The 12185-nt window shown below is 42.4% G+C and overlaps 1 protein-coding gene across 2 annotated transcripts in view; it reads right to left on the bottom strand.

Moving 5' to 3' along the window:
• The window catches only part of LOC111973749 (piwi-like RNA-mediated gene silencing 2), a 28842-nt gene extending 25484 nt beyond the window's left edge, over positions 1 to 3358 (bottom strand). Inside the window, exons 1-3 of one of the 2 annotated variants that reach the window (XM_024001134.2) lie at positions 3279 to 3358; positions 1963 to 2464; positions 1648 to 1750 (exon numbers count right to left, since the gene is read on the bottom strand). In XM_024001134.2, the coding sequence (XP_023856902.1) occupies positions 1648 to 1750; positions 1963 to 2436 (577 nt within the window). In that variant the 5' untranslated portion in view covers positions 2437 to 2464; positions 3279 to 3358. Of the gene's footprint in view, positions 1 to 1647; positions 1751 to 1962; positions 2465 to 3234 lie in introns of both variants that reach the window. The other variant, XM_024001133.2, reaches the window with a different exon arrangement.
• Between the last annotated feature and the right edge of the window lie 8827 nt (positions 3359 to 12185).

The raw sequence follows: 12185 nt of genomic DNA on the forward strand, positions 1-12185 counted from the left end.
ACTGCTCCAGAGTCCAATGACGGCAAGCTTTACACCACTCCAGCCGAAGCTTTGCATTGCGCATGGTAATCTTAGGCTTGGGTGCGGCTGCACGGCCATGGAAACCCATTTCATAAAGCTCCTGACGAACAGTGCTGACGTTGCTTCGAGAAACAGTTTGGAAGTTGGTAGTGTGGGTTGCAACCGAGGAGACGATTTTTACATGCTTCAGCACTTAGCAGTCCCGTTCTGTGAGCTTGTGTGGCCTACCACTTCGTAGCTGAGCCGTTGTTGCGCCTAGACTTTTCCACTTCACAATAACAGCACTTACATAGTGACCTCACCCCCCGCGTTACATGCGTGAGCGTTGCAAAATAAATGTACACATACATGTTATTCAATAATTTCATACAAACTGCTCTCGCGCACCAACGAGCGTCTGCATAGCAAAGCTCTAAAATAGAACTTGGTTCTATTTTTTTACACTTGACGCGCTGCAAGTCCCACCTCTCCCATCTCCTCATTGGTTTTTAGGAGCATACACCCATGTGGGTGATTGAAAGATGAACTGCGGTCCACACTCCAGTCGGTGGTGTTAATGCACCTGAAAGTCGGTTGTCAACCGCCATATAAAGTCCAAAGAAGAAGACTGAAGGAGGAGAGATCACTAGAAACTAACTCGGTTTATCCTTTTATCTGTGGATTAATTGTCGGAGTAGAGGACCTTGTGTATTTCAGGTAAAATAACCCAATGTTTATAACCCAGGACAAATTAGCTAGCACCTGCAAGCTAGCTAGCTAAATGGCGATGAATGTTTGTGTTTCGACAAATTAATATAGTTGGTTCAGAGTTCGTTTTGATATTTCAACCTGCGTCTTCTGCTTGCATCTGGTGTGGATGGACAAAATCAACACGCGGATGCATGCGCCCTGTCTAGTCAGAATGTGACAGTTGACCGGGGCAGCTCTAGCAGTGCAGAAATTTGTGAAAAACTGACTTGTTGGAAAGGTGGCATCCTATGACAGTGCCACATTGAAAGTCACTGAACTCTTCAGTAAGGTCATTGTACTGCCAATGTTTTTCTATGGAGATTTCATGGCTATGTGCTCGATTTTATACAACTGTCAGCAACAGGTGTTGCTGAAATAACCAAATCCACTCATTTGAAGGGGTGTCCAAATACTTTTGTATATATAGTGTATTTAGCTTAGGTATAGCTTCACAAGCCCTGAATTAATTTGATTATTTCTGACTGTTTGAAATGCAGTGTATTTTACCTTTAAATTGTACAACACTTATTTAGAGAAAACATATATTTTTTTTTATCTAGATATATCGTGAATCGCCCATATGTTAGGGGGGGAAAAGGATGATTTTTAGGCCATATTGCCCAGCCCTAATCAGAGTGCATCAATATGATGGTTTTCCAATGTTCTAATTTATTAAATGTAAAGGCCAACCATTACTCTTAACCCATGCCATTTGAGCTGGAGGGGAACACGTGATACTCTTCCCAGTTAGTTTGATCCAGTATGCCTTCATCTATGGGCTATGTACCAAATGGCAACCTATTTCCTATGTAGTGCACTACTTTTGACCACGGCCCATAGGGAATGGGGTGCCATTTGGAATATAAACCTAGTTTTCATAAACTCAAGATTACTCACCCACTGGCAGCCCTCCCCTGCCCCAGGTCTTTGAGGGATCGATCCCCATGCCTCTGAACATGGACACCAGCGACGACCCCTGGCCTTGGGTGGGCATGTCCACCTGCCAATTACAATATCGTTACAAGAACTATAAGAGAAAAAAATTACTTGGCTAAAATGGTATTTTAACAATTTAAAATACTTAATCTGCCCTTGATTGCAGGGCTTGCATGGAACTAATAGACTAGACCTATAAGTGCAAACCCCCTTGAACCCTGGTCTGGGTAGAAGTTAGGAGAAAGACTTTACAACCCCAAGGAACACAACACAAACCTGTTTGGCTACTACTTCCTCTTCTGCCTGCAGACTTGGCATCTCTTCAGGCAAGTCTTGCGTTGCGAGCTGACCTGGAGTGGCTTGTCCAGGGTGAGGCCCCAAACCAAGAAGGGGTTCCCCTCTTGCCACACCTACGGTCGGATCAGCTGTCGAGAGAAGCCACCCTCTAGTGCGGCTAATCCCACCATCTTCTGATGTAGGCATGGGTATCCCCCTGGCAAAGCCAATGGAGGGATCGCTCACTGGGAAGGGCACTCCTCTCCCGTACTGCATAAGCAGTGTATCACCAGCGGTGGTGAAACCCCTGGCTCGTCCTAAGCCAGCAGACCCATCTGCTGCAAACATAAGACCTCTGGCTCGTCCTATTGCTGGTTCATCTGACCGCAGTCCTCGACCCCATGCTTGCTGCTGCAGCCAAGGAATGCGGGTTGTACCAGGGAGGCCTGGGAAACAAGGCTTCTTTGGATCCATTCCAGCTAGCTCCTCTCACATGCAATGCCTGTAGTGCAAATGCAAAGGCTTATTGGCAAGGGGAATTGTGTAAACTTGCTACACCATGTGAATGCTCCAGATGGCATGTCATTTGTATTTAGTCATAATGAAAGAACTAGCTACTTTGTTAGTATCAAAACATTTATGATAAATGTATTGACGGGGCAAGACAGGGAGCATATTGCCGAGTGTACCTAACTCAGACGGAGAACCACCTGAGTTGAGTATACCTCTGAGTTGAGTACAATCAGCAAGGTGCAGACACCATTATTGTTAATGTCAGGTCAAACGTCGTAATGCCAATCTCGACGCTTGCGCAAGCGGTTTCAGCCAAGAGCTGTAATCATTACGCCGATTTTGTTGCAAAACGTTTCGCAACAGACACCGTACACACGTGTTACTGTTTCCATAATGAATACACCCCAGTTGGGAATAAGCTAGTTACCTGCCTGCATATTTTCTCCCTAAAATGTACGAGACTAATAGCTACTTGCTAGAATAGATGGTTACATTTCACACCAAAGGTATATTAAATATTGCAATAGCTAGCAATGTATGTTTTAGCAAAAGCGAATGAATGTTAACAGGTTCGACATTAGCTAGCTAACTTTAGCTAGTTAGCGTGCTTGCTTTTGATTACAAGCAAATGCACCAGGGGAAAAACGGGAGCCGAGAGATAAACATTTTTAGGAACGTAAATGCACATTTCGTTGCGTCGTACGTTCTTTACAATTCAAATATAACTCCAAATCTTATTTTTCATCAACTTATACTGACTTTACATGCGTATGGAGCACTTTCTTCTCAACATTGGTACAGACCGTTTACCATCTGTAGTCAAAATTACCGGGAAAAGTTTGGCCACCTGGACACGCCCATGGTAATAAAGTATTGGTTAATCGAACAAATTTGTCAAAAGTGTATTGGCTCTCGAGAGCTGTCAGTAACCAGGTTTCCGTCAAACCTTTTTATGGAGTAAAGTAGACTCAATGTCGGATACAACATTTCATGACCGGCTGATGGATGGAAATTAACATTTTCCGGTAAATTTTCCAAATGTCAACAAATCAAAATACGCTAGACAAGGTGGGATATTTTTGTGTCGGTAAAATGAATTATGCGAGAAATATCGGCAGAAACGCTTTTATGCACAAATATTTACAAAATAACCATCAAATCAGATCATATCGTAGTAAACTTGGGAGTCACACGATAACATTTGTGATTGTGTGGTCCACACTAGGACTTTACGGGAAAACATGCAGTTTAGGCCTGTGGATTACTTCACAGGGTGATGAAAGTGCAAGGTTGAGTTTGATGCTTTTTGGAGTAAATATCGAGGGTATTATTCTGGTGACATGATAATCAATGCTTGGCTGCCGTTGGACAAATTAAAATAATCTCGCTTCTTTGTCCATAATAATATGAAATATTATCATGTAGTCTATAAGTGCGCTCTAGCCAACAACGCTAGCCCAAAAAGAGTTGAGTTGAAAAAGCGATGGGAGCCCATTTAATTTGTATTTTTTATTCGGTACCTGGTCATTTAAAAGCAAAATGTATTTTTATATGCACTATGTCATCATGCACAGCCTTTAATCTGCAACAAGTCAATTTGATGGAAACATCTCTGGTGGGAAAATGCGCATGATTATATGCCGATTTTAGAATATTTGCATACAATTCTGTCAGCAATTGGATGGAAACCTAGCTAGTCTGACAAAATACAAGTGAATAAAATAAATATATATATATATATATGTGTGTAAGAAAATTATGATGCAATATTTTATTTGACAGCATACATTTCCACAAATGATGCTGTAAAAATGTTATCTATTTTATAATATTTTACATGATTTTGTAGAAGATGCTATGGACAATTCTAAACATGCCCATCATTGCCATGACCTGTAAGACAGTTGTTTTGCATGCATCAATGCTAATCATCAGTCAGACTTACCATTGACTTTGAAGGTTATATAGTATGGTTATAGGCTACAGTAGCAAGTCGTTTTTATTTGTTTCTCTGAATGTATAAACTCACTAGAGGGCACCTGAGACAAGTAAAACGTTTTGTCTTGTGACTTGTCATTGCGGTCCTCTAAATCTTCTGATGCTGCTGCTGGATGATAACAGGATAGAATATATGCCTAGGTAAATAAAGGTTAGAAAGATATCACCGAAATCAGCAGCACAAATCACTTGAATGGAAGATGGAAGGTGGGCCTGCTGTTTGGATTACAGTTCCTTCATACTTTTGATAGCTGTACACAAGGGGCTGTGAGAGATTTGCTTGATGTGTTGCAACGAGATAAAATTGAACATACCCTGTGTTGCAGGCAGTTGCCATTTTTTGAGTAGTAAATATAATTGATAATATGTGGTCACACATGGTAACTGAAATATGGTAGTCACGCGCGATATCTCAATTGGCCCATATTGATGAAAAGCAATATCTTTAGGGCCTGTACATGTTCCATATTATCAGGCAGGTGTTCTATTTTTGCAAAAGCATTAGCACCTGTAGCCTGATGCAGCATCGTGACTACATGGCTGGAGCATGGGGTTGCTCCTCTGCATTGTTTACCACAATTAGCTAGTTCACAGACACTGAATATGATCTTGTTGCTTATTTAATGTCCTAAAAAACTACCACGGGCACTAATAAAATGATGTGATTTTGTGTTCGTAAATACAGTGTAATTGTGTGAATTTTACAGTGAATGTAGGCCTACCGTTTATGCATTCGAATGGCCGACGCGCTTCCCGCGGTTACTTTTTTATTGTCATGCAAGACACTCAAGATTATAAAGCGCTGCCTATTGCGCAAAAGTTGGGAAATAAATCATACAGCACTGAAAAGCTGGGATGCTGTTCTTTTAAATAATTGCCATCAAAATATTTTCCAGAGATTGCGTTTAGGAATGTTGCGCAGTGACTAGGCCTATTAGAACACATTTCTTTCCACTCAGCTGTGTGTGGAGTTGCGTGAGCTTGTCCCCCCAACAGTTGATATTCAGTTTATAAATAAAGGACCTAGCTCATGAACACCTTTGGGAATGAATCTGTTTTTTAAACAGTTATATAGGCCTATATAGAATAGCATTGTTATAATATTAATTTTGTAATTTAACCAACAAGTGATTTGTGTAATAATGGTAATGTCTTGACAAGCAAACATCTCCATAGTGTAAGCCTACGTAAACGTAGCCGCGGGAAGAAATCTTGATTAACTGGTCCGGTGAGCTCCGCAGATTTTGCCGAGCAAGTGGGCAGCCCTTCAATCTCTTTAGCTAATCCACTCCCTGTACTCCATGTCATGTGCCAAAGAAAAAACGCCACCTGCTGGAGAAAATAGATTTTGGGCCCAATTATCCTTCTCGCTTCGCCTATTCCTCTCTGGTGTGACGCACAAGTTATGTTAGCCCAATCTACTGTACAAGAGGGATGCTGTGTCCTGACAAGTGTAATTTTGGGCAACATTTCAAAAAAAGATAAGGGAGCAAGATAGTTCAAACTTGGCAACATGACACCACTCACTGGAAGAACTGTTGCATGCTAAAGTTTGACATGAAACAAATAGTTTCATAGTGCTTCGCAAGTCATATCTTCTGGCTCCAGGAACCTATGAACACTTCATTTTCCTCTATTGAGTGGATGGAGATTATAAAAGGGCAGCCTTTATTGTGAATGTTTAGGTCGTGATAGCAGACCCTTAAGTTGAACTCCGAAAGATGGCGGAGGTAGACGTTTCCCATAAGCACAAGGGGGGACCAGTATGAGAAAAGTATGAAAATGTATGGTCTCAGTACTGTAAGTCGGTCTGGATAAGAGCGTTTGCTAAATTACAAAAATGTAGTGTTAAAGGGATAATTCAGGATTTTTGCAATCAGATGAACTTGTGGATACCATTTGTATGTCTCTGCGTGCATTTTGAAGGAATTTGCATTAGCGCAATGACTGGAAGTCTATGGTAACTGGTAGATAACAGACTTCTAGTCATTGCGATAAAGCTAGTTAACACTGGCTTGTGAAACTACCTCTAACTTCCTTCATACTTGATGCAGAGATAAAATTGGTATCCATGAGCTCATCCTACTCTGGTTTCATTGCCAAAATCCCGAAGTATCCCTTTAAGGGTAAGCAGAACATTTTCGACCAACCTTTACTTGACAATACTTCTTCAATTCACAACTTAGAAGCCACTGCTGTCTTCTAAACTTCCATGGCTAGTTGCAGGTGGTTCGTTGGAATTTAGAAAAGGCTCCGTTATTAAATAAAATAAATGTTTCGCTCCATTAAGTAATCTAAAAATGTGTACACCGCCATCTTGTCTATTTCAAATCTTCTCTCATTGATCGAGATAGGTGGGTGCCCACCCCAAAGTGCTGCATGTCATGAGCGTGACTCAAAAATCAAGCGTTGCGATAAATGACACGTCTCAATCGATGAGAGAAGATTTGAAATAGACAACATGGCGGCATACACATTGTTGGTTTACTTAACACCACCTATGTATCCATGGCTATCCACCAGCTGGAACAGCTAGTAATGTCGCACTAGTCATTGATTTATTAGCTACCCTATACCTTACTCTGACAAAACAGAGTAAGGTATGTTGTTCCATTCTCTTCCATTCCAAGGCACCAACCGAGATTCAACACCATGTTACAACCAGCACTGAGCCCTCTGAAGCTACTGTCAGTAACACTACAGCATAACAGCTCAGCTTCTATGTTTCTAGGGGGACAGTTACTGCATGTCTCAGGAAAGAGGTCATGTCAGTAAGCTATAGCTACAATGAACAACATACACTGAACAAAAATAGTCAACGCAACATGCAACAATTTCAAAGATTTCACGGAGTTACAGTTCATATAAGGAAATCAGCCAATTGATTAAATTCATTTGTTCCTGATCTATGGATTTCACATGACTGGGAATACAGATATGCATCTGTTGGTCACAGATACCTTAAAAAAGGTAGGGGGTGTGGATCAGAAAACCAATCAGTATCTGGTGTGACCTCCATTTGCCTCGTGCAGCGCGACACATCTCCTTCGCATAGAGATTGTGGAATGTTGTCGCACTCCTCTACAATAGCTGTGCGAAGTTGCTGGATATTGTTGGGAATGGAGTATGAAGGCGATGGAAGAACTGGGATTTTCAGCTTCTAGGAATTGTGTACAGATCATTGCGACATGGGGCCATGCATTATCATGCTGAAACATGAGGTGATGGCGGCGGATTAATGGCACAACAAAAGGCTTCAGGATCTCGTCACGATATCTCTGTGCATTCAAATTGCCATTGATATAAGAGACGAGAATGCAGATGAGCTTCCCTGAGACGGTTTCTGACAGTTTGTGCAAAAATTATTCATTTGTGCAAATCCACAGTTTCATCAGCTGTCTAGTCTCAGACAATCCCGCATGTGAAGAAGCCGGATGTAGAGGTCCTGGGCTGGCATGGTTACACGTGGTCTGTGGTAGTGAGGCTGTGTCGCCAAATTCTCCAAAACAACATTGGAGGCGGCTTATGTTTAGTGAAATTAACATTACATTATTTGGCAACAGCTTCAGTGGAAATACCTCCAGTCAACATGTCAATTGCACACTCCCTCAAAACATGAGACATTTTTGGCATTGTATTGTGTGACAAAACTGCAATTTTTAGAGTGGCCTTTTATTGTCCCCAGCACAAGGTGCACCTGTCTATTGATCATGCTGTTTAATCAGAAATGCTCACTAACAGGGATGTAAACAAATTTATGCACAAAATTTTAGAGAACATTTCTGGGATATTTTATTTCAGCTCATGAAACATGGGACCAACAATTTACATGTTGGATTTATATGATGTTTCTAGAGACAATATCTCTCATCACTCAATGCCTAGGTTTACCTCCACTGTATTCACATCCTACCATACCTTTGTCTGTACATTATACCTTGAAGCTATTTTATCGCCCCAGAAACCTGCTCCTTTTACTCTCTGTTCCGGACGTCCTAGACGGACAATTTTCATAGCTTTTAGCCATACCCTTATCCTACTCCTCCTCTGTTCCTCTGGCGATGTAGAGGTGAATCCAGGCCCTGCAGTGCCTAGCTCCACTTCTATTCCCCAGGCGCTCTCTTTTGATGACTTCTGTAACCGTAATAGCCTTGGTTTCATGCATGTTAACATTAGAAGCCTCCTCCCTAAGTTTGTTTTATTCACTGCCTTAGCAAACTCTGCCAACCCGGATGTCCTAGCCGTGTCTGAATCCTGGTTTAGGAAGACCACCAAAAACTCTGAAATCTCCATCCCTAACTACAACATTTTCAGACAAGATAGAACGGCCAAAGGGGGCGGTGTTGCAATCTACTGCAGAGATAGCCTGCAGAGTTCTATCCTACTATCCAGGTCTGTACCCAAACAATTTTAACTTCTACTTTAAAAAATCCACCTCTCTAAAAATAAGTCTCTCACCGTTGCCGCCTGCTATAGACCACCCTCTGCCCCCAGCTGTGCTCTGGACACCATATGTGAACTGATTGCCTCCCATCTATCTTCAGAGCTTGTGCTGCTAGGTGACCTAAACTGGGACATGCTTAACACCCCAGCCATCCTACAATCTAAGCTTGATGCCCTCAATCTCACACAAATTATCAATGAACCTACCAGGTACCACCCCAAAGCCGTAAACACGGGCACCCTCATAGATATCATCCTAACCAACTTGCCCTCTAAATACACCCGTGCTGTTTTCAACCAAGATCTCAGCGATCACTGCCTCATTGCCTGCATCCGTAATGGGTCAGCGGTCAAACGACCTCCAGTCATCACTTTCAAACGCTCCCTGAAACACTTCAGCGAGCAGGCCTTTCTAATCGACCTGGCCCGGGTATCCTGGAAGGATATTGACCTCATCCCGTCAGTAGAGGATGCCTTTTTGTTTTTTGGAATGCCTTCCTCACCATCTTAAATAAGCATGCTCCATTCAAGAAATGTAGAACCAGGAACAGATATAGCCCTTGGTTCTCTCCAGACCTGACTGCCCTTAACCAACACAAAAACATCATATGGCGTTCTGCATTAGCATCGAACAGCCCCCGTGATATGCAACTTTTCAGGGAAGTTAGAAACCAATATACACAGGCAGTTAGAAAAGCCAAGGCTAGCTTTTTCAAGCAGAAATTTGCTAACCTGCAACACAAACTCAAAAAAGTTCTGGGACACTGTAAAGTCCATGGAGAATAAGACCACCTCCTCCCAGCTGCCCAATGCACTGAGGATAGGAAACTCTGTCACCACCGATAAATCCACTATAATTGAGAATTTCAATAAGCATTTTTCTACGGCTGGCCATGCTTTCCACATGGCTACCCCTACCCCGGTCAACAGCACTGCACCCCCCACAGCAACTCGCCCAAGCCTTCCCCATTTCTCCTTCTTCCAAATCCAGTCAGCTGATGTTCTGAAAGAGCTGCAAAATCTGGACCCCTACAAATCAGCCGGGCTAGAAAATCTGGACCCTTTCTTTTTAAAATATCTGCCGAAATTGTTGCAACCCCTATTACTAGCCTGTTCAACCTCTCTTTCGTGTCGTCTGAGATTCCCAAAGATTGGAAAGCAGCTGCGGTCATCCCCCTCTTCAAAGGGGGGGACACTCTTGACCGAAACTGCTACAGACCTATATCTATCCTATCCTGCCTTTCTAAGGTCTTCGAAGGCCAAGTCAACAAACAGATTACCGACCATTTCGAATCCCACCGCACCTTCTCCGCTATGCAATCTGGTTTCAGAGCTGGTCATGGGTGCACCTCAGCCACGCTCAAGGTCCTAAACGATATCTTAACCGCCATCGATAAGAAACAATACCGTGCAGCCATATTCATTGACCTGGCCAAGGCTTTCGACTCTGTCAATCACCACATCCTCATCGGCAGACTCAATAGCCTTGGTTTCTCAAATGATTGCCTCACCTCGTTCACCAACTACTTCTCTGATAGAGTTCAGTGTGTCAAATCGGAGGGCCTGTTGTCCGGGCCTCTGGCAGTCTCTATGGGGGTGCCACAGGGTTCAATTCATGGACCGACTCTCTTCTCTGTATACATCAATGATGTCGCTCTTGCTGCTGGTGAGTCTCTGATCCACCTCTACGCAGACAACACCATTCTGTATACTTCTGGCCCTTCTTTGGACACTGTGTTAACTAACCTCCAGACGAGCTTCAATGCCATACAACTCTCCTTCCGTGGCCTCCTACTGCTCTTAAATACAAGGAAAACTAAATGCATGCTCTTCAACCGATCGATGCCTGCACCTGCCCGCCCGTCCAGCATCACTACTCAGGACGGTTCTGATTTAGAATATGTGGACAACTACAAATACCTAGGTGTCTGGTTAGACTGTAAACTCTCCTTCCAGATTCACATCAAACATCTCCAATCCAAAGTTAAATCTAGAATTGGCTTCCTATTTCGCAACAAAGCATCCTTCACTCATGCTGCCAAACATACCCTCGTAAATCTGACCATCCTACCGATCCTCAACTTCGGCGATGTCATTTACAAAATAGCCTCCAATACCCTACTCAATAAATTGGATGCAGTCTATCACAGTGCCATCCATTTTGTCACCAAAGCCCCATATACTATCCACCACTGCGACCTGTACGCTCTCGTTGGCTGGCCCTCGCTTCATACTCGTCGCCAAACCCACTGGCTCCAGGTCATCTACAAGACCCTGCTAGGTAAAGTCCCCCCTTATCTCAGCTCGCTGGTCACCATAGCAGCACCCACCTGTAGCACACGCTCCAGCAGGTATATCTCTCTGGTCATCCCCAAAGCCAATTCCTCCTTTGGCCGCCTCTCCTTCCAGTTCTCTGCTGCCATTGACTAGATCGAACTACAAAAATCTCTGAAACTTGTAACACTTATCTCCCTCACTAGCTTTAAGCACCAGCTGTCAGAGCAGCTCATGCCACCTGTACATAGCCCACTATAATTTAGCCCAAACAACTACCTTTTCCCCTACTGTATTTATTTATTTAGCTCCTTTGCACCGAATATTATATTTCTACTTTGCACATTCTTCCACTGCAAATCTCCCTTATCTCACCTCATTTGCTCACATTGTATATAGACTTATTTTTCTACTTATTATTGACTGTATGTTTGTTTTACTCCATGTATAACTCTGTGTTATTGTATGTGTCGAACTGCTTTGCTTTATCTTGGCCAGGTCGCAGTTGTAAATGAAACTTGTTCTCAACTTGCCTACCTGGTTAAATAAAGGTGAAATAAAAATAAATAAACAAAAAATATATTTTTGTTCAGTATATAAACAGCTAAAATCATTTGGTACTGTCTGTTTGCAGTTATCAAGTGGGCCATACTTATTTCCCTCATAAGTGTTAAGAAAGTATTTACTATATGAAAACAATAAATAAATACAAATAAAAATGAAAAGAAATAAGAAAATAGAAAAACAACAATAAAATAACAGTAACAAATCAAATGTTATTTGTCACATGCGCCGAATACAAAAGGTCTAGACCTTACGTGAAATGCTTACTTACAAGCCCTTAACCAACAATCAAAAGTTAACACAATAAATGTACATAACAATAACGAGGCTGTGTACAGGGGTACAGGTTAGTCGAGGTAATTTGTAAAGTGACTATGCAGAGATAATAAACAGCGAGTAGCAGCACTGTAAAAACAAAGGGGGGGGGGGGG

Source organism: Salvelinus sp. IW2-2015, linkage group LG15 (assembly GCF_002910315.2).
Source record: "Salvelinus sp. IW2-2015 linkage group LG15, ASM291031v2, whole genome shotgun sequence".
Lineage (NCBI taxonomy): Eukaryota > Metazoa > Chordata > Actinopteri > Salmoniformes > Salmonidae > Salvelinus > Salvelinus sp. IW2-2015.